The sequence below is a fragment of the Balaenoptera ricei genome, chromosome 1 (genome assembly GCF_028023285.1).
Source record: "Balaenoptera ricei isolate mBalRic1 chromosome 1, mBalRic1.hap2, whole genome shotgun sequence".
Lineage (NCBI taxonomy): Eukaryota > Metazoa > Chordata > Mammalia > Artiodactyla > Balaenopteridae > Balaenoptera > Balaenoptera ricei.
Genome location: NC_082639.1, coordinates 172,445,065 through 172,468,336, shown reverse-complemented (window position 1 = coordinate 172,468,336; position 23,272 = coordinate 172,445,065). Strand labels below are relative to the sequence as shown.

The window sequence follows — 23,272 nt, the reverse complement described above, 5'->3', positions numbered from 1 at the left end:
GCTGAGTCTGATCCCATAAATCTTGGCAAATTTTCCAGCCTCCAGGCATTAAGTTATGACTGTGAACCATTTGTTTACATTATTGTCGTTTGAAAAATAGTTTTAATACTAAATCATAATTGATCTGGATTATATAAATGGACTCTACTTAGTTTTGTTTTGAGTGAGGCATCACATTAAATTATATATGAGCTTTTCTATTAAAGTGATAATGATATACCTCACAATTACAAATACTGTAGAAAATACACTGATTGCCTTTAGTCTTTGTTGTTATTATTAGTTTTTGTTTTGTTTTTAATTTGAGATCCTGAGGAAAAGAAAAACTATTGGAAAGAAGATTTTGGCAGAGGTTGGGAAGGCTGACCATTACTGGTGACATATTAAGGGGTGATGTTTGGAGCTGTCTGCAATGGTTGGAAGGAGTGTCTCAACACTAAGGTTGTTTCTAATTGCCAGTGCCTGGTGATAATAAAAGGCAGAAAGACTTTTAGTTGCTTTTATTATTGTTTTAAAATACCCTACAGACAATGTGCTCCCTCTTTGCCTGCAGCTGGCAGGGAAAGAAATCCCTCCCACCTCTCCCACCTCCTTGAGAATGACCTGGCAGAGGCTGGGAAGTCAAAGTTTATACGGTTATTAGGAGTCTTGGCGAGGTTTGAGGGAAGGGTTGAAATGTGAATAAAAAACAAATACTGAAGTTTATTTTCAAAATTGAGAGGATGAAGGCATGGAGATTGATGAGAACATTGTAGATGTGAGAAAACCAACCACTGTATATGAGTGAACGTGTCTTAATTACAGCAGAGGAGGGAGGGCAGGCCCTAGGAAGTGATACATAATCAAGTTCTAGACTTTCCCACAAGAACTAGTAAGATAAGAAGTACAATTCAACTCCTAATATTTTAAACCTAAATGATGACTATTTCACAGTAATTGAATAAAGTTGCAAAAATCAAAATAGTACAGGGAACCACCTGTATACCCTTTACTCAGATTCACCTATTTTTAACATTTTATCTCATTTGCTTTATCACTTAAGAATAAGAGCACTTCTTTTTTTTTTTTAACATCTTTATTGGAGTATAATTGCTTTACAATGGTGTGTTAGTTTCTGCTTTATAACAAAGTGAATCAGCTATACATATACATGTACATATATCCCCATATCTCCTCCCTCTTGCGTCTCCCTCCCATCCTCCCTATCCCACCTCTCTAGGTGGTCACAAAGCACCGAGCTGATCTCCCTGTGCTATGCAGCTGCTTCCCACTAGCTGTCTGTTTTACATTTGGTAGTGTATATATGTCCATGCCATTCTCTCACTTCGTCCCAGCTTACCCTTCCCCCTCCCTGTGTCCTCAAGTCCATTCTCTACATCTGTGTCTTTATTCCTGTCCTGCCCCTAGGTTCTTCAGAACCTTTTTTTTTTTTTTAGATTCCATATATATGTGTTAGCATATGATATTTGTTTTTCTCTTTCTGACTTACTTCACTCTGTATGACAAACTCTAGGTCCATCCACCTCACTACAAATAACTCAGTTTCGTTTTTTTTATGGCTGAGTAATATTCCATTGTATATATGTGCCACATCTTCTTTATCCATTCATCTGTTGATGGACACTTAGGTAGGTTGCTTCCATGTCCTGGCTATTGTAAATAGAGCTGCAATGAACATTGTGGCACATGACTAATAAGAGCACTTTTGATTAAAGTAGAAAGCTCATATAAAATATATTCCCAAGTTCAACTGCTAACTTTATTTCTTTTCCTAATAAACAGTTATTTATTGGTTCTAATTCTCTGAGTTCTAGTGCTAGAAAGGACCTTGGGAGATAATCTGATTTGACTCCCTTAAGGCTAGTAAATGTTGACCAATCCAGGACAGGTAGGTTTTGAATTCTAAACATCCATAGCCTCTTCCAGGGTCTTATCATCTTGACAGGTAGGATTCCTTTGTCTTTTTGTTGCTTTGTGGCTTATACATTTTCATTTGATGAAAACAAGCATGTAAAATGTTATTCCCTGGACCTAACTGAAATCTCCCTTGCATTCATTTAAATCCACCTCTTCTCGTTCTGAATCTTGTTTCTTCTTCCTGTAGAAAACAACTGAACAACATCCTTTTTAAGAACACACAACCTATTCTATAATAAATACCTTTTACCTTTCCTTGGGTAAGACTTTTTTCCTTGAGGGTTTCTACCTAAAACATGCTTTCTATCTCTTTAGTCAAGTTACAAGGCTTTATCTTGGTTGATCTATTAGGATTCTAGGTTTTTCATATCCTTTTTTTATTTTGAATTTTATTTTATTATTACTTTTTAATACAGCAGGTTCTTATTAGTTATCTGTTTTATACAAATTAGTGTGTATATGTCAATCCCAATCTCCCAATTCATAACCCCCCCCACCACTTTCCCCCCTTGGTGTCCATACGTTTGTTCTCTACAGCTGTGTCTCTATTTCTGCCTTGCAAACTGCTTCATCTGTACCATTTTTCTAGATTCCACATATATGCGTTAATATATGATATTTGTTTTTCTCTTCTGACTTACTTCCCTCTGTATGACAGTCTCTAGGTCCATCCACATCTCTGCAAATGACTCAATTTAGTTCCTTTTTGTGGTGGAGTAATATTCCATTGTATATATGTACCACATCATCTTTATCCATTCATCTGTCTGTGGACATTTAGGTTGCTTCCATGACCTGGCTATTGTCAGTAGTGCCACAATGAACATTTTGGTACATGATTCTTTTTGAATTATGGTTTTCTCAGGGTATATGCCCAGTAGTGGGATTGCTGGGTCATATGGTAGCTCTATTTTTAGTTTTTTAAGTAAACTCTGTATTGTTCTCCATAGTGGCTGTATCAATTTACATTCCCACCAACAGTGCAAGAGGGTTCCCTTTTCTCCACATCCTCTCCAGCATTTGTTGTTTGTAGATTTTCTGATGATGCCCATTCTAACTGGTGTGAGGTGATGCCTCGTTGTAGTTTAGATTTGCATTTCTGTAATAATTAGTGATGTTGAGCAACTTTTCCTGTGCCTCTTGGCCATCTGTATGTCTTCTTTGGAGAAGTGTCTATTTAGGTCTTCTGCCTCTTTTTTGATTGGGTTTTTTTTTTTTTTTTATATTGAGCTGTATGAGCTGTTTATATATTTTGGAGATTAATCTTTTGTCCATTGATTCGTTTGCAAATATTTTCTCCCGTTCTGAGAGTTGTCTTTTTGTCTTGTTTATAGTTTATAGAAAGTTGTTAAACTTTCTTTTAAGTTTCATGAGGCCACATTAGTTTATTTTTGTTTTTATTTCCATTACTCTAGAAGGTGGGTCAAGAAAGATCTTGCTGTGATTTATGTCAAAGAGTGTTCTTCCTGTGTTTTCCTCTAAGAGTTTTATAGTGTCCAGTCTTACATTTAGGTCTTCTATTTTGAGTTTATTTTTGTGTATGGTGTTAGGGAGTGTTCTAATTTCATTCTTTTACATGTAGCTGTACAGTTTTCCCAGCACCACTTATTGAAGAGGCTGTCTTTTCTCCATTATATATCCTTGCCTCCTTTGTCATAGATTAGTTGACCATAGGTGCGTGGGTTTATCTCTGGGCTTTCTATCCTGTTCCATTGATCTATATTTCTGTTTTTGTGCCAGTACCGTGTTGTCTTGATTAGCTTTGTAGTATAGTCTGAAGTCAGGGAGTCTGATTCCTCCAGCTCCATTTTTTTCCCTCAAGATTGCTTTGGCTATTCGGGGTCTTTTGTGTCTCCATACAAATTTTAAGATTTTTTTGTTCTAGTTCTGTAAAAAATGCCATTGGTAATTTGATAGGGATTGCATTGAATCTGTAGATTGCTTTAGGTAGTATAGTCATTTTCACAAGATTGAGTCTTCCAATCCAAGAACATGGTATATCTCTCCATCCGTTTGTTTCATCTTTGATTTCTTTCATCAGTGTCTTATAGTTTTCTGAGTACAGGTCTTTTACCTCCTTAGGTAGGTTTATTCCTAGGTATTTTATTCTTTTTGTTGCAGTGGTGAATGGGATTGTTTCTTTAATTTCTCTTTCTGATCTTTCGTTGTGAGTGTATAGGAATGCTAGAGATTTCTGTGCATTAGTTTTGTATCCTGCAACTTTACCAAATTCATTGATTAGCTCTAGTAGTTTTCTGGTGGCGTCTTTAGGATTATCTATGTATAGTATCATGTCATCTGCAAACACTGAGAGTTTTACTTCTTCTTTTTCAATTTGTATTCCTTTTATTTCTTTTTCTTCTCTGATTGCCATGGCTAGGACTTTCAAAACTATGTAGAATAATAGTGACGAGAGTGGACATCCTTGTCTTGTTCCTGATCTTAGAGGAAATGCTTTCTGTTTTTCACCATTGAGAATGATGCTTGCTGTGGGTTTGTCATATATGGCCTTTATTATGTTGAGGTAGGTTCCCTCTCTGCCCGCTCTCTGGAGAGTTTTTATCATAAATGGGTGTTGAATTTTGTCAAAAGCTTTTTCTGCATCTATTGAGATGATCGTATGGTTTTTATTCTTCAATTTGTTAATATGGTGTATCACATTGATTGATTTGCATATATTGAAGAATCCTTGCATCCCTGGGATTAATCCCACTTGATCATGGTGTATGATCCTTTTAATGTGTTGTTGGATTCTGTTTGCTAGTATTTTGTTTCATATCCTTTTTAAAGTGTGGTGAACAGAGCTTAGAAGACTCTGATCAATGTAGAATAATAACAATGATAATTTATGTATAAATTATTTAGTCAGTGCTTTTCTTATACAGTCATCTGATCCTTAAGGCAGGACAGGTGGTATCCCTATTTCTGAGGTGGAAAAACCTGAACTACAGAAGGGTTCAGTGACTTGCCCTACATCCTACAGAGCTAGGCTGGGTTGGAACTGGGATGCAACCTCAGTCTTCTAACCCTAAATCCAGTGCCCTTTTCCACTGCACCTCACTTTGAGTTCCTTATGTACCATGTATTTTTAAAGGTACCTTAGAATCACTTTGGCCCTCTCAATTCTTCTCCCCTTTTACCAGCATAACTTGCTACTAGGGAAATAAAGTGTTTGTTGACTCAACTTGTACTTTTTCTTCTGCCCTTAAAATGATATCATTGCAGAATTGGAGTGAACCTGTAGCAGTTCCTTAATCCAATCTTCTACCTGATTTGGGTACCCTCATAACACTTCTTATCCCAGAGGACTTTAGGCCCTTGCCTGAATACATAGAGAAACAAGGTGTTCACTTCCTTTTTATACAACCTTGGTTTGTTGTTGGGTGGCTCAAGTTATAAGGTTATTCTTTTATTTATAACAGATCCAAATTACCTGTTGCATTTTTTTTATCCATTGGTTTTAGTTATATCAGCCAGAGAAACATAGAAGATCTATTTTTTCTTTTCTATTTAAAATTTTGTCACATATTTAAAAAACGGTCTCATATTATCTCTTCTTCAGGTTAAATAATGCCAATACCTAGATCTCTCACTATCCTGATTGTCTTATTCTGGATGCTCTAGGTTGTCAGTATTGTGAAAATATGGCTTCTATAATTGTCTGCACTATTTTAGATGTCTGATCAAGGCAGCAAATAGTGGGACTATTGCTTCCTGTAAGGTGGACACCATACTCTTTCTATTACTGCATATTCAATATTATTGAAGTCCAAAATTGCATTAATATTTAAGCAGACATATCTTGCTCTTATAGTAAGCATTTGGTAAGCCAAAGCTCCCCAGATTTTTGCAGGAACTCTCTGTTAGTCTGGTCCCTGTACTTGTATGGCTGATTTTTAAATTGAAATATATGACCTTACACCTACTCTCTATTAAATTTTTCCTGCCTGTGTTTCAGCAGTCCAGCATTTTAGCCTGTAGAGATGTATTTTGGTCTTAATATTCTTATTTGCTTCTTAGCCATCCTTTTCAGCTGTGTCTTCTTCACTTATAATACTTATCCCTTAAAGCTTGTGTTGAGTTGGGACTGGCTTTGGACTGATTATAGCTAAATAGCTAATGTGCCTTGTAGGGTTTAGAAGCAGATCATTTGTGGATAATTTTATACAAAGTTTTCTGCAGAGAAGTGTGACAAGTGCTAGTTCTCTGGACCTGGTTGCCTTATTCCCTGGGAGACCCAAGAGTTACTTATAGGCCATTTCAAAGCCTTTATTTAATTAATTAATTTATTTAGCTCCCTACCGCTCACTTTTACATGCATGTCTCTGAAGAATAGAAAAAATAAATCATTAGAATTATGTTCCAATATACCTGTCTCTCTTAGCTCTTAAAACTAAATGTCACCACTTAACCTAGAATAGTTGAAAACTTGATTTAAAGAAAGTTTCTGGGACCTGACCTTGCTTATGTTTATGGTTTTGCTTTGGAGTTTAGTCTTTGAACTATATATGGACTCTTATCGACACTCTAAAGAATTAAAAACTGCCATGAAGTATAAAAAGGTTTTAAAAAAAGACTTATAGAGGGAAACAATAATTAGTATTCTTGGAAGCTAGGTTTACCAATGGCTATATATATATATGTGTGTGTGTGTGTGTGTATATGTATATATATATAACATATATATATATATAAAATAGATAGACTTATGTGGAGATTATTTCCACTTTTAGTCAATGTCAAACCTTTAAATTTTAAACTAGTAGTCTCTTATATAGACAGTGCAGATATTGAACATTTCTGCCCTCTTGGAAAATGGACTCTCTCAGAGTAGGAGCTTTGTGTCTGTTGCTCAAGGGCAGTTGCCTCAGTGATGACTGGGTTCTTTCATTGACTCTATTAATCACTGCCAGTTCTCTTCACAATTGGGTAGAAGTAATCACAGTGACAGCTCCAGTGTGCTGGAGGACTTAGAGGTCCTAAGCACTTGGCTTTCACAGTCATTTCTTGTATATTTTATACAGAAGGGAAAAGGGGATATGGAAGCTGCACCTATATTGAGAGATCTAGTGTTTTTCTGTAAAAATGGCTTCAGATAGCCAGTAAAGTTGTGTTTGAACCCTTGAAGCACATTAGATTTGTTTCCAAATTTTGGGCAAGATTTGTGTCTGTGTTAGCGAAATTTGGCCAACAAGGCTTCATTAGTTTAGATCAGTGGTTCTTAACCTGTCAGAGCCAACACTCTGTTTTTATAACAAATGTTTTATAGTCCCTCCTTTACTATCCTGAAATGAATTCATAGATATACTGTAACTACTTGCAAACCTGACTGCAAAGAAATGAATATAATGTTCTAACTGTAATATAAAGGAGAAATAAAAATAAAGTCATTAAATATACTTTTTAATATGTATATGCTCTACACATACCAAGTGGTTAACTTTTTGTACCTGTGTCTAGAATTACTGTGATGGAAATCATTACAAATGCAGGCTTATTCAGATAAATTGTACTTATATACACTGAATTATATTGCTGTCATTGAGATGATTTTCCAAAATGGTGAATAATTCTTGGCAAAATTCAGAGAAAAGTTAAGTACAGTCTTACTTTGACTTTCAGAGCAGTTACATTTTGGGAGAACTTAGTGATTATTAAAAATGTGAAAAAGAGAATTCCTGTTTATGTGTTAAATGGAGTTACAGTCTAGGCTTAGATAATTTAAACAGGTTTTTCATCCACATCTATTTCTAGTGGGATATTAAAACATCATGGGGGATGCAGGATAATCCTTTGTTGTGCAGTACTGTCCCTAGTGTTGCAGGACATGTGGCATTCCTCAGTACACCAAGTGCCTTCAGTGTCCTCAGTCATTGTCACAACCAAGAAATATTTTCACAAACTTTCAAAACATGCCTTAGGGTTTAAAAGTAAACCATGTTATTTTTCAGCTTTGTAAACTTAAAGGAAGCCAGTTTCTTTTCAGAGTGTGTGTGTAGAACTATCCTTTTAGATTAGGGATAACAAATATGTTTTAACATCACGATTCTGATTCATTGGAGATGGTTGTCTTGAGCGTTGTGTTAAAAATTCTGAGGCAAAGGCCAGCCTCACTAGGAAAGAGTATTGTGATTGATTAGTCATGTCTGCCATGGGTAGAAGGGGGAACGGCTGCATGGGACAGTTGCCACATATCCCACCTCAGTATAGCTCAATATATCTTAACCCATTGGGTACCAGTACCCCTACCCCATGGGGTTTGGGAATATGTGGGGAAAGTTTTGGTTGTCATAGTGATAGGTGTATATTTGTGTAGGTAGCATTGACTCTTCAGGAACCAGGAATGCTAAATGACCCACAGTGCTCTGGTTAGTTCCACACTCTGGGAAAATATCCCATCCTTGAAGTCCCTCATTGAGGAATAACCAATCTAGCTTGGAAAACAGTCTGTTTATGGAAACTGTTCTGAGCCAGATGGTCACTGGCACTGGATATAGAGGTGTTTTGGCATTGAATGGGAGTGTACCATATGACCTCCAGGGTCTTTTCCTGCTCCATGATTTCATGAGTCAGAGGTCAGCAAACTATGGCCCAGAGGCCAAAGCTGGTCTGTTTTAGTAAATAAAGTTTTATTGGAATATAGCCATACTCATTCATTTATGTACTGTCATTGGCTGCTTTGGGGCTACAATGACAGAGTTGAGTAGTTGCCAAAGAGACCTTATGGCCTGCAAGGCCTAAATACTACTGACCCTTTACAGAAAAAGTTTGTAGGTACCTGGTATCAGTAATACTTTTTGAATGGAACCAGCATGTGAACTGATATTATTGAATACTAAATACATCATTCTTATGTCCTTAATAGTTTCTGTGTATGTTGTGATTCTAGAATATTTTTCTATGTCAGTGTAGCATGGAGAACTAACTAATTGATGGGTCAACAATAAAACTTAGAGTTGGAAAATTTCCAGCTTGATTTTGCAGATGTCACTCGATAAAGTAGAGCAAAGTCTACTACTTCTCTTTGTCTGGTTCCTTAATCTTTAAAGTTGGGCTGATAAGTGACTTTCTTCACAGTCATGTTATACTAACGGCTAGTTATGAAACACTTTGAAAGCCATGAAAATGAGAAAAAAAATGAATCTCAGAATCTTCTGAAATCAGTTTTGGAGTTTAAAAATTCAGTGTGGAAAACATCACTTTTCTTTTTCTCCCTATGTATTTTAATAAAGAAAAGCACAGTGAGATAATAGCGTCGCTAATTTGTTGGCACTGTGTAGGAAATACTAACTTAAAAAATAACATTCCGGTTACATATTTAAAATGCTTTAATATTTTAAAGAGGTTACAAGAAACAGACATCTGTTAATCCTCACTTAAAAAAGAACAAAATACCAGTCTGAGTATTCAGTATATTAGTGTATCAGTCAGGATTCTCCAGAGAAACAAAACCAATATCATTTGTATATGTGTGTGTTTTTTAAAACAGCTTTGTTTTCATGAATTGGCTCACGACATTGTGAGGGGCAATTCCAAAATTTGTAGGGCAGGCTGGCAGGCTTAAGGTCAGGTCGATGCTTCAGTCTTGAGGCAGGATTCCTTCTTCTCTGGGAAACCTCAGTTTTTGCTCTTAAGCCCTTCAATTGATTAGGTGTGTCCCGACAACATTATCAAGGGTAATCTCCTTTACTTAAAGTCAACTTACTGTAGATATTAACCATATCTACAAAATACCTTTACAGCAACACCTAGATTAATGTTTGATTAATTAACTGGGTACTATAACCTAGCCAAGTTGACAGATAAAACTAATCATCACAGGTAGTATTTAGAATGCTTTTGGTATATTAAACAAATATGTGGTATTTGAAAGATTGCATAGTGATTAGTTAATAGGAGAGTGTGTATATTCATAGCCTAGTAGTCTTTTAAGGGATTACCTGGGTTTTCAGTCATGTGTCAAATAAAGAATGGAAAATGGACAATTTAATCAACCTCGTCACCCTTTGAAGTTTAAAAGTTTTTCTCTGTTTTTGTGGTTTTAATATGTTGTGTATTAATTTTTAAAAATCCAAGGTGCCTTAAGTAATTTTAAAAATTTATAACAATTTTTCCATTTTTATAAGTTAATGCTTTTGGTAATCTTTTTGCATAAAAAAATTTGTAGATCTGGGAATTAGTCTTGAGCTTATTTAGTCTAATTCCCCTTTTTTATGGTTGAGAAACTAGTCCTAGAAAGGTGGAGTGATTTGCCCAGGTATCATATCAAGTAAAAGAACCAAGATTAGAAGCCAGATCTGGTTTCCAATCCAGGGCCTTTCTGCTACAAGAAAGTTTACAGTTAAATGATGCTAATCACGGGCAGGTTTTCTGAAGAGAGAGGGATTTTGAGTCTCTATTTAAGGAAGTGAATATGAATTAATAGTTAAGAGAATAGAGGTGAAATTCATGCCATTCAGTGACACTGTGGGGAGGGAGAGGGCAGAGAGAAGTGTGTATATAGTAAGATATATCCAAATGGACAACATATACACTTGGGCACATAGTGACATGGGATACCCCTGGGGCTTGAAGAGATTTTGCTGGTAAATACAAGTGAGCCATTGGATGATTCACAGGGGATATTCCAAAGGACCTTAAGAGTAGGGGACACATGTATCAAGAGAAGTTACTGAGAGAGCTTTCTTTGTTGAGAGGTTATGAATAGAGAAATGTGTAGCTGTTGAAACTCAGGTGCTCTCTGTAAGCAGCATAGGGCAAGAGTTTGGAAATCCTCTAGGAGGGGATTTTAAGGACATAACGCCTAGAGAAAATGTTATCGGGTGTAAATGGATCCTTTTTAGAAGGTTGCCAGGTTTCAGGTGTAATCTGAGCTTCCTTACCTGTAAAATAAGTGTAATAATACCCAATGTACAGAGCTGTTATAGGGAGTAAAGGCGATAGTTTGTATAATGTGCTTAGCGTAATGCCTGGCACACAGTACTCAATAAGCAATAGCATTTATTTTATTATTATTACATCATGGCAGCTGGCTGAGGGTCTTATAGAAGCTATCACTAGAATAAGATCCATTTTTTCCCACTTCCCTTTTCCTTATTCTTTACGTCACCTCCACAACTCTTTATCATGCTTTTTTTCTCCCTCAACTATTTTTTATTATCTCCCCAGCAAAGGAGAAAATTATATTAAAAGACAGAAATGAGACACTAGGGAACTTTTCAGCATGCTTGTTGCTTCAGGTTTCTTACTTCCAGGCAGGTGCATATCTCTGACTCTGTGTAGTACTTCTCTACCTTTGTGATCCTCAAGCCAGCTCTTTTTTGAATAAACTGTGCACCTTTTGGGGGGCCATATTTCAACTGCAAAATTCCATTGCATCAAACTGAAAGGATGTACTTCACTACAGCACTATCTCCAATTAACTTTATTGCTCCTGTCCTCCCCCCCTACACACACTTTGGAATTTAACTATGAAGATATGGTTGGAAAGGAAAATGGAAAGTACAAGATTTTGAAGTAACTTCTCCCTTTCCTCTTCAGAGGGTTATTCCCTTTAGGTTTAAGGAAAAAAAAAATATTTGATGGATGTCAACTCCAAAGATAACTGGTTAAACAAAATGATGTTTTCTTTGATAATTGTATCTTAAGATACGAAAACACTTAAAAATGGAGACTCAGTGGTAATCAAGTGACCAATTTTTTTTGGTGTATGGACTCAGGGTTGTTTTTTTTTTTGGCCACGCTGCGTGGCATGAGGGATCTTATTTCCCTGACCAGGGATCGAACCCATGTCCCCTGCAGTGGAAGCACGGAGTCTTAACCACTGGACCGCCAGGGAAGTCCCATGGGCTCAGGATCCAATAGTGAGATTACTAGATATGAGGCATAGAGTATCTGTCTCAACTTCTGTGTGACTATTTCTGAACCAGACCTGGAAACCATTTCACTTGTGTTCAGAAGGCTGGTAGAGTTTGCAATTGACTCAGACTGACTTAGTTCAGTTATCATTCTAAGGAGCCTTTGCAGTGCTTGAAGATCTGTTAAAGAAGATTCTTTCTTGAAACCTTAAAGCTGAAAGAGGGCTTCTCTGCACAATTTTGTATGCTAGGTTTTTTTTTTTTTTCAATTTTATTTATTTAGTTTTGGTTGCATTGGCTCTTCGTTGCTGTGCGCAGGCTTTCTCTAGTTGTGGCGAGCGGGGCTACTCTGCATTTCGGTGCACGGGCTTCTCATTGCGGTGGCTTCTCTTGTTGCGGAACATGGGCTCTAGGCATGCGGGCTTCAGTAGTTGTGGCTCGCGGGCTCTAGGGCACAGGTTCAGTAGTTGCGGCACATGGGCTTAGTTGCTCTGTGACATGTGGGATCTTCCTGGATCAGGGCTTGAACCCGTGTCCCCTGCATTGGCAGGCTGATTCTTAACCACTGTGCCACCAGGGAAGCCCCTGTATGCTAGGTTTTAAATTTAAATTGAGAAATTTGTGTATGTCTACATCCATAAGCAAAGGAGTTCAGAAAAGCTTGAAAGAGGCCTGTAAGGAGAAGTGAATTTGAATGTTTCTTTCTGGTGATCCTTATTTTTTTCCGAAGATGCAATTAAATAAACATTACTTTTTGAGTGATAATGATTTTTCTATAGTTTGATGAGAAGAACTTCATATTTTCAGACCCCAGTGTTTCAAAGTATGTGGTATTCTGTTTCACAGTCCTACAGTTGATAAGTATTGGTAATCTGTAGTAGCATTTGGTCTTCAGTAAGACACGCTGGCAATTACTGTCTTTAAGAAAAAACAAGGGACTTACCTCATGGCTCAGTGGTTAAGAATCGGCCTGCCAATGCAGGGGACACGGGTTCGAGCCCTGGTCTGGGAAGATCCCACATGCTGCGGAGCAGCTAAGCCCGTGAATCACAACTACTGAGCCTGCGCTCTAGAGCCTATGAGCCACAGCTACTGAGCTCGTGTGCCACAACTACTGAAGTCTGCGCGCCTAGAGCCCGTGCTCTGCAACAAGAGAAGCCACAGCAATGAGAAGCCCGTGCACCGCAATGAAGAGTAGCCCCCTCTCACTGCAACTAGAGAAAGCCTGTGCACAGCAATAAAGACCCAACACAGCCAAAAATAAATAAATAAATAAATAATTAAAAAAACAAAAAACAAAAAAACAAGTAAGTGGTGTGTTGATCGTTAGTGTTTGCTCTCTGGTGCTTGGTGCACACTCTCCTGCAACCTCTTCCTTTCCTGGCTGTTATTTCCTCCATTGGATAATGATGCTTTCTCATCTCACAAGTGCCCTGTGCATTAAAATCACTCATTTCTCTCTTTTGTCCCTTAATCTCTCCTCCAGATGAAGTCCATTTCTCTCATAACTGATAGCTAATCCATAATTATTTGATTAAGTTAATTCAGAGTAAGGGTGGAATGACTGATAGACCTAATCCCAAGGTACATTATGTAAGTTATATGTATTTTAAAGTGAAAAAAATTGTAAAACTAAACAAAAAAACCTGTTGACTCAAAGAATTAGCAGGTGGTTTAATATATAGAGATTGCTTGTTTGCCTTGTTACTTCAGACTTCCCTTTTTTTTTTTGGACTCCCAGTGTCTAAGAGAACATATTTCTTCCTTAGAGGAGTTGAGAAGAGGAGAAAGAATAAGGGGAAGAGACAGGACCTTTTCAATTTGACAAATAGGTATAGCTACTTCTTGACTTTTTTCCTTCTCCAGGTCTTCCCTCCATAATCTCACTATATATTTTTTGTTTGTTTGTTTAAATACTCTTCTTGTGAAATGTAACTCATCTCTTAGTTGCAGGTTCCTATCTCCCAACCTGCCAAAAGAAATTCTCCTAATTTATATGTTTCAAATTACATGTTTTTTTAATGAAATTTATGATTTTACTTTGTTTTTCAGAATGGTTATTAGTTCTATTGACACGATGGATTTTTTCCATCAAGGAGTTAAGAGTCACTACTAAATGTGTCCTGTTGTTGAAAATGTCTCTAATAATACTAGTCTATCTATTGATAATATACTGTACGCCAGACACTGTACTGGGCATTTAATATACGTTATATTCAGTTCTCACAACAACCCTTATGTAAGGTAAATATTTATATTTCCCTTTTAGAGATGAGGACCGTTCAGAGAGAGTAAATAATTTGTCTAAGTTTATACTACTTATAAATGGTGGAACTAATTTTAAAGCCCATCTGCTTTTGATTATACACTGTTTTCCTCTGCATTTCAAAAGCACCTTAAATATTTTGGTGCCTGTACCTACAGTGCTTTTTAGAGAGGGCGAGCAGCACGTTGAGTCTAGAATTTTTTTGTTTTGTATACGTGCGTACTCCTAAAAGTGTTTTATGATTCGTTTATTCCACTTCAAACTTTTATTAATGCAGTCAGTTTATTATTGATGAATTTTTTTTTCAAGGATGGCGCTATGTAGCATCTAGCATAAAGTAGTAGATGCCTAATATTGGCCGCATGGATAGAAACAACAACAAAAAAAGAGGTGACAGATAATGTAGGGGGTATTCACATAAAAACTCATTTCTTTGGGAATGTGAGGCAGGAATGTTCCTCATATTACAGCATGCTGCAGGGCAGGGTTAGAGTGCAAACTTTGATTAAAATCACCCAAAATCTTTTATTTCTTTGCTTTACAACCACAAGTTTTTAGCTGAAAAGAATAATGGAGACTAATGATGAACGCATTTCCATCTGCTGCGAAAAAAACCCCAAAACAACATTTAGACAGTTTCATTCTTTTTAAACCTGGATAAAAAGGCTGCTTTGAAATGAAGAGTAAATTAGTGGCTATCTAGTAAGTAGTTACTAGATTCCTGGGCGGGAGGCCTGTTCAGGTGATGCTGACAGTGGTAGCTGCCAGTTAACAGCTCAGTCTCAAATAGTTTCTCCCTGGGGGATAGTATAAGCATTCAGGCACTCCTGGGAGTCTGTCCTTTTCACCCCCAACAGAGAGGTTTTAGATAAAGGTGTTACTTTCCCTGAACTGCTTAGGTTTTCTTAGGCTGTCAAGGTCAAAAGCAAACCAAACTTTTAGAATTATCTGCAGTAGATCCTTTTACTCATTGGGACATGAGAGAACTAAGGTGTTTTTAATAGCTAATATCTCGAATATATTGCCCTCCCTGCCAGCTGCTAAAGCTGGAGGATGGGGGGGGCAGATTGAATTGCTGTGTTTACAGAATAGTTGATGGTTTTTGATTCTTTTTGACATTGTTATGGTTTTTCATGGTTGCCCCTCAAGATTGATTTCGGGTGGTCTTGGCCTGCAGCGGCTTGAAGCAGGGTTTCGGTTCCTGGCCAGAGATTGAAGTCAGGCTGCAGCAGCGAGAGCGCTGAATCCTAGCCACTAGACCAGTGGCCAGTGACAAGGCCCTGGCCCTTCTTCGGCTTTGTAGAAATGAATTCCCACAAAGACGGAAAGAAGTGAAACAAGTAAAGTGTTTATTAGGAGGAAAAAGAGTATGTGTGAATAGGCACACACGGGCGGGCTCAGAGAGAGTTCCACCCTCATGGTAGTTTGAATCACTTATATGGGGCATTTCTTCTAGGTTTCCTCTGGCCAGTCATCTTGCTTTGTCTGGTTCTGAGTCTGTATTTGGTTTATCTCAGGGTCCTCCCACATGTGTGCACGCATCTCTTAGCCAAGATGGATTCTAGCGAAGAGGCCTATGGGTAGGTTGACATCACTCCCTTTTTGACCCAAGGAGCCTTTCTGCGCATGTATAGTCAGGAAGTTCTCCTTGACTTTGAGAATGAGAAATATGTGGTCTCTATCTGTTATCTGGGCAGGGCTCAGCTCTTCTCTCGCTCCTGCTGTTTTGGAGTATCTGTCCACAGGGGACAAACTCCAGCTGCCCAGCCTGGGGTCCATTTATCCCCTGCCTCAAGATCACTTCAGCAGCAATATAGTATAGAAGAATTTCATTAGTCCCTTAATACTGTAATCTAATTATTAGTAATTAGATCTCTGGGCTCAAGTGAGTAGATTAGTAGTAACCTATATGCCTTACTAATTTTTAATGATTTAATTTGTGGTTCTTTGGTGTTGGCGTCCAGGTTATTGTATTTGTGGAATGTTGTGTGATGGGCATTAGGATTATCTACTTTCATCAGGGAGTGAGAACATAATTTCTTTCTTTAACTACTTAAGGTGATTTTGGGCACTTCTGCTAGTGTGGTGTTATAAAACAATTTTAGAAAGAGGATAATAATTATACGAGTAGCTAATAAATACTAAGTATTTACTGTGTGCCAATCATTGTGCTAAGTGCTTTACATCTGTTATCTAATTTAATCCTCATTGCAATCTTATTAAGGGCCATTGTTATGCCAACTTCACACCGAGATATATGGAGGCTAAATAGCTTGCCTAAGTTACACAGTAAGTAGAGCTGGGATTTGAATGGGAGCAACCTGACTTCAGGGCTATAGCCCTTAACTGCTCTGCTGTACATCAAGCTGATGCCTTCTGTTTTATACATAATATAGCTCTATTATTAAGATTTCCACTCAAAATTCTCCCATGTTGTTTCCTGTTAGGGTCTGTGTGTACAGATTTTCCATTTCTATTCTCATAAAACTTTGATCTTTAGTTTTAGTTTCTTGCCAGTTGGTTTCTTGCAAAACTTTTAAAGCTTTTACCATTTTTATTCCAGCTAAGAGGATCGTGTCACCTTGCTGACAATTTAACATATGTGCTTTAAAGTTGAGGGTAGTCAATCCTTCGTATCGGTAGACATGAGCAGTTAAAGCATTTATACTTTATTTTGGATTATATTATAAGTTTTGGGGCAGATTTGCCACTTGAAGTTTATCTTAGACACATATAGAAATTAATTTTTATTCTGTAAATGTGCAGATGGGGAAATTCTGGAAACATCCTGTGCAGAAGAGAAAAAAATCCACTCAGAGTTCAAGATTGGTCATGCAGAATTTACAAGGTGGGTGGGGGTATGGATAATCCATATATAGGCTGTTGAATTAAAAGTTTTTTACATTTTTTTGTCCTTAGAGTCAACCTTTATAACACTGTTATTGGGAAATATATGACTAACTAAGCTTTTACTGAACACTTTAATTCTGGGAGCACAATATCTAAATCCATGAAATAATCTTCATACAACAAGATGTTATTTTATTGTATTTGGGGATTACATGCTCCTTCTGAATTTCGACAAATTGTGATTAACTAAAGTGAGTTACACATCTCTGAGGTGACATAATTAATAGTCATTTTTTTTTCCCCTAGCAAGTAGTGGATAGGAAGAGTAGGTAACTATTTAATAAAGCAGCCACTGGGTTTTCTTTATCTTATATGAAGTGTTAACCTTTGTATTTTGCTATGGAAGGGGCATTTGCTTCAGATCGAACTTAATCTTTCTTCTGAAAACCTAAATATGTTTAAGCATAGTTTTGGAGCAATAATAAGCTGGAGGTACTACACATAATATAATTTTATTTGGAAGCTTTTTAGTCCTGAATAAGGAAGGAATATAATAGAAAGCCAAGGAGGCAAGTATGACTGAATTCTATGTAATAGTTGTGGAACTCATGATTAAATGTCTCATTCAGCCTAAAACAATGACCTGCTTATTAGTGAATGTGCTTCAGGGTCATGAAAAGAAGGGAAAGGAGAAAGGTATTTGTGCATCTTTGTGGCAGGCACTGTGCTACTATTGGGTGTTTGCACGTTAACTCAAGTCCTAGGTTAAAAACTTCGTGTTATTATCTCTTTCTTTTAAAGATGAGGAAACTGAATTTTAAAAAGCAGATGACTTGTCTGTGGTTAGAACTAACACTTGCAGAGCTGGGATTTGAACCCAGGAATATCTTACTCTAAGGCCTGAATTCATATCCTATGCTTTCTGTCTTCTTTTGGATTTTCTTCTTATTCCACTTTTACCCTTTAACTTTGTTAGAAGTTTTCAGTTTTATTTCTTTTCTTTTAATGGTTACCCTAAGAAATATTAATATGTATACTTAACAAAGTCTAAATGTAAATAGGTATCTTTACCCTCTTCCTGAACAATAAGATCAACCTCCTGATATAAACTATTTTTGTTAGATGTTATAGTTCCAGGACTTGATCTTTTAACCCCAGAAATAAGAGAATAACAGTGTTTAGATTTACCTATATGCATTTATCATTTCTTTTTTCCTTCTGATCATTTGCCCATTCCTTCATGCGTATCACCTGTAAAATGAATTGGTTTTTAGCCATCCCCCCTCCCTGCCTTCCCCCTTCCCCACCCCATGGGGCTTTGTGTGGGAGGGCCTCTGCTCTGGCTCTTTACCTTGCATAGGCCCTTAGTTTTGCCTCCTGTTACTGTATTTCATATGGCTTCCCTTGTCACCCCAATCAAGTTCTTACCACCAGGACTATGCAGATGCCCCTAGGGCATGCTGGCTTCAGAACTAACTCACCTCTCTAGATTTGTGCTTTCTTATCATTTCTGCCCTGGGAGCATTCCTTTTACTTTATTTATAGCTAGCTCTGCCATACATTTTAAAAAGAATTTTAAAATATTTAATGTAGCATTTTTAGGTGATCTCCACCCATCGGGTTGCCAGAAATAGAAGTTCATATTGTCATTGTGCTTGATTGGAGTGTTTTGCATTGGCCCAGGGAGGTAGGCAGAAGATTTTTGATTTATTTTAGTCTACTGTGCCCATTCCTAGTAACTGGCAAAATTCTTTCATTGAGAGCATAAGAAATAAACTGTTTGAAGGAGAATGATGGCGTTCAGGACATGTTACCCCAAAATATGGCAGCTTGACCTATTGAATATTTTAAGCTGAAGGAATTTGAGAAATGGCAGGTACAGGTCCTGACCTTCCCCTACGCAGGTCATACGACACCTCAGTGTATGAGGTGTCCTCCCAGTACACTGAGGAAAAGAGCATCCTTATCTCCTAAGACAGGAATGCCAGAGGAATCTGAATGAACAGTCCTTGCTAAGTTTCCCCCACTTTACTACTCTTAGCTCATACACATTTTTGTCCTATCATATTTTTCCATGACTCTACTCTTCATCAAACTTGGTATGAAAAGACTCAAGTTTAACCATTTCTTTGGTCTTTATTTCCTTATGAAGGCTCCTGTGTCACATAAAACTTATATTAAATCAATTTGTATGCTTTTCTTTGGTTAATCTGTCTTTTGTTACAGAGACCCAGCTGAGAACTTAGAAGGGTAGAGGGAAAAGGTATTTTTCCTCCCCTACAGTTTCTGGTGACCATGAAGGGATGGCTGGGACACCCCACTCGCTCCGGAAGCTGCATTTGGGATCTTGGGAAAACTGACAAAAGTCAATGAAATATAAGAATTCTTACCAAAGTCAGCTTTCCCAGGTCTCTGTCTATAGTGCTCAGTCAAGAGAGGAAGGTAAAAATTCTTTTGTCCATTCTTTTCCAAATTCAGATTAGCAGGAGAAAAACAGTTGTAAAAATTAGCTCTTTGAAGTTTGACTCTTGTGAATTTGGTTTCTGGTAGCTATTGATTATTAATCCTTTCCCTCCCAGGGACAGCTGTTGTTCTCTTCCTTGTCTCCTTGTGTGTCCTGAGAACTTGACTTGGTTTTCCGCCTGCTGGGGAATTCAGGTTATTAAACCTGTATGTGTGGGTGGTCAACTGTCAGATTGGAGGCACCTAGAATATGGCTGGACAGAAATGTGGGTTGCACCCCATTTGTGGCTAGCGTCCCACCCACCACTGCCAGTTCTCTGGTTGGGTAGGGGGTTGTCTTAAGTCTTTCTTTCTGCTATCTTTGGGAGTGGCTCTGGATCTTGGGAGGGCTGTATCTTCTGTACCCTCTTTGGGGAAGCCTCCTGTGTCCATGATTGAGCCATAAAAGGCTCATTGGTTTTAAGTCCTAAAAGGCTTAATAGTTTTGAGTCACTTGAAATAGTCATACCTTTGGTTTAAAAAAAAAACTTGCGAATATTTACTGTTTGCCTTGTGTTGAAACCTGATAATAAGATATTTGAAAGGATGTATTTTTTCCAAGAGGTCTATGGTCAGAAGTTGGCATAATTGGAAGCTGATATTCAGCACTTTATAGGAGTTTTTTTGGTTTGTTTGTCTTTTAAAGTCCTCTCTGTTCTTCTTCTTTGGTCCTGCTCCTCCCATGGGAACTTCTAAATTGACTAAAACTCCCTTCTGGAACTCTTGCTGACTATATGTTCCAGCAACTCTGTCTCCTTCACTTCTGATTGGCATAATTTTGATGAGGATAATTTGGAACTTCATTGGCTTCTTTGGGAGACTTAAGATCTCAAACTGGCTCCTCTAAGACCTCTTTCTTCCATTACTTATGCTCCTATTTCCTCCTTTTGCCACCCTTGATCTTCCATTCAATTTCCTTGACTCCTTTGATAGATCCCTCTTCAAGCCCCTGTCTCTTCCACCCTCTTCATCTCTGCCACACCTTTTCCACTCCAGCACCTCAGTTACTTGAACTCTAGGCTCCTGCTCTCAGGGGACCCAGGGTCCCCCCAAAATAGCTATCTGAGGTTGAAAAGGAAGAAGGCTAATTGGATGGAATATTTTATGTACTCAGAAGAGCTTTAGAGACTTCCAGACAGCTGCTAGAGGTCTCCTCAGTCACTTGCCTAAAATGTAGTTCACAGCCTCCATAAGAGTATATATGTCAAGGAAAGTGAAAATTTGAAAAGTCTTCTCCACAAATATTGGTAAAAAGCATTAGCCTCATATTGAGTAAGTTACCTCAACTGGTCCCATTTGCCAGAAACACAATTCAGATAAAGATATAAATAAAGTGGATAAAATCCAGTGATTTTGTATTACTGTGTTTTACTGACACATGGCTAAAATTTTAGAATGAAAGCTATAAAATCTTTGTTTGCATTTATCTGTATGTATGTGTATGTCTGTGTATGCATGTTATGTATATGTGCTGTTTTTCTATCTCTGGAAGGTATTACCAAATTAATTTATAAAATCCCTTAAAGGAGTTCTGTTCAAATTGGCTTGGAGATAAATGAGCATTTATATAAATTAAGTATTCCTAAAATTCTCTGGAATATAGAAATTAACCCAAACTTTTTTTAAGTTCACATTATCTGGGCTAAACTTTGGTAAATAAAGCTAGTTTTAATATTCTTGGTAAAATAAAAACAGGTATGCCTTCAGACTTGTCATCATTAAATATAATGCAGACGTGCCATTTTTTTTTCTACCTAGGCTTACTAGTCAAACAAGCTTATATTATCTCTAATAGATATTTAAGATTATGCAACTATAAGTCCAACCTAAGAACAAAATGTGTAATAAAAATAAATTGCTTGATGTATGTCAAGCACAACAGTAAAAAAGAAAAAACAAAAGCAAACAAACAAACAAACTAACCAGGTGGGGAGAATCATGTTTAACTTTTTAGATTCTTTGCATTTGTGATATTTTTTATACTTGCCTGATTTGTCAACAAGAAAAATAACCTAAAATGATGGCTAGCTTTGTTTAATGTCTCATGAAATTTTCATGAGTAAGTCAGGCATAATTGTTAAGAATAAGTGAATTAATGTAAGTAGGATAAAAGTTTATAAGTGAACTTTTCAACAATAATTATATTTTATAATATGTCTACTTAAAAATAATTTCCAAAATCTTTCTGGTGACTTGAAATATACTAAGTTATGTTAGAATGATAGATATTCATTGAATATCTAGATCATTTCCAAATAAGATAAAATACTGAAACATTAATTTGCTGAACAAAACTTATCTTCTTTTGGCTTCCTAAATTTTGTAGAGACCAAAGATATTTGGTTCTGTTAGCAAACATGTTCTGTGCCACACCAAAAAGCTATACTAAGAGGAAGCATATGCCTCTAGAAATTGTGAAATGGTGTATTTATAAATTTGCGAAGCTACGACAGAATGTTAGTATGTAGTAGGCATTCACAATTGCATGCTTTCTAGTTTTCACTGAAAATTAGGGTTACTAAGGATTAAGAATTCTTATCAATTATGTCAGTGAAACTACTAGGAATAATGAGGACAAAGGAAAAAAAAAACCTCTGTATCCAAAGTATACAAGGAAAATAGGATGTGTTTCTGATAAGGAAAAGTATACACAGTATGAAGAATGTGTTTTTGTTAAGGGAAAAAGAAAGTAATTTTATCCTAAAATAGAACGACTGGCTGTTCCACAAGGAGAAAGAGGAAAAGCGTGGGACAAAAACAGAGTGTATATAGAAAAAAGGGGGGGATGTAAAAGGTTTGAGGAAAAGGAATTTTATGTGTGGTCAAGCTTCTAAGATTGAATAGATTTATTTATAAGTTAAAAAAAAAAAAGATGAGCCTTGATATCAAAAGTATACTGTGTGTAACTAGAATGCCAAAGTTTTCTTGGATTATTGGTTTCTCTTATTAAGAGATTGTAAAAAGGTTTTTCTTTATCTTTCAAGTAATTTGTTTGCAGAAGCAAATTTTGTGTCTTATCAGAATGATTTCCTGTACTTCACAGTTGTCTTTATCAGATCTTTGATTACTTAAGATTAAACAAGCTAAGGGTTTGTAAACACCTGTATAATCTTCTGTATCTGCTTTTAAGATTTTTTTGTCACTTTGGTTAAGTAGATAATTAAGTATTATTTTATAATCATCTGTGATCCTGTTTAATCAACTGCTCAAACCTTTTGACATTTTTGACAAACTTCCCTAAATCAAATTCTAAATAAAGTCTTTTTTTACTTAAACTAACTTTGGGGTTTCCCAAAGTGTCCTCAGAAAATCTCAAAAGATTTGTCTCCCATCTTGTAAAAGAGAAATGTTAAACTAATTAGGTTTATTTGATATATTAAACTGCATGGGAAGCATTGTCAAAGTGATGATAAATCTTCTTTAGGTTTTATTTGTATGGGGACATGTTATTAATATAAGTATTTCAGAAATGGTATGAAGTACATAGAAATTTGTCAGTACTTGATATTCATATGTTCAGCATTATGTTATCAGTAAAAATTCTGGTTATTGTGTTAAAACATTGTATGTCACTGAAATAAACAAATTTCCTTGTCAATTACATTATAATGACCTCTCATCAGATCTTTAACCATAGCCATTTCGAAGTCTTTTGTCATTCACAGACAGGTGTGTTTTACTCCTGATTCTTCCCTGAAAGTGTTTACAGTCAGCTACAAGTGAGACAACTCCATGATGCCATCACTTGAATAACTTTGAGACCAGGCCAATGGACTGAGTAAGATTTTCTGAAGTAATGAAGAAGTTCATGGATTCATAAAACTGCTAACTCAAGATCAAGCAGAACAAGTATTAATTACATGAGATTGAATGAATTGAT

The 23,272-nt window shown here is 36.8% G+C and overlaps 1 protein-coding gene across 10 annotated transcripts in view; it reads left to right on the top strand.

Annotated features, from left to right (window-relative positions):
• The window catches only part of DISP1 (dispatched RND transporter family member 1), a 209,499-nt gene that overhangs the window by 3,250 nt on the left and 182,977 nt on the right, over positions 1–23,272 (top strand). For 2 of the 10 annotated variants that reach the window (XM_059942050.1, XM_059942013.1), the window contains exon 2: positions 16,807–16,888. The exons of the other annotated variants lie outside the window; for them this stretch is intronic. In XM_059942050.1, coding sequence (XP_059798033.1) covers positions 16,807–16,888 — 82 coding nt within the window. The remainder of the gene's footprint in view (positions 1–16,806; positions 16,889–23,272) is intronic. 10 annotated transcript variants of the gene reach the window in all.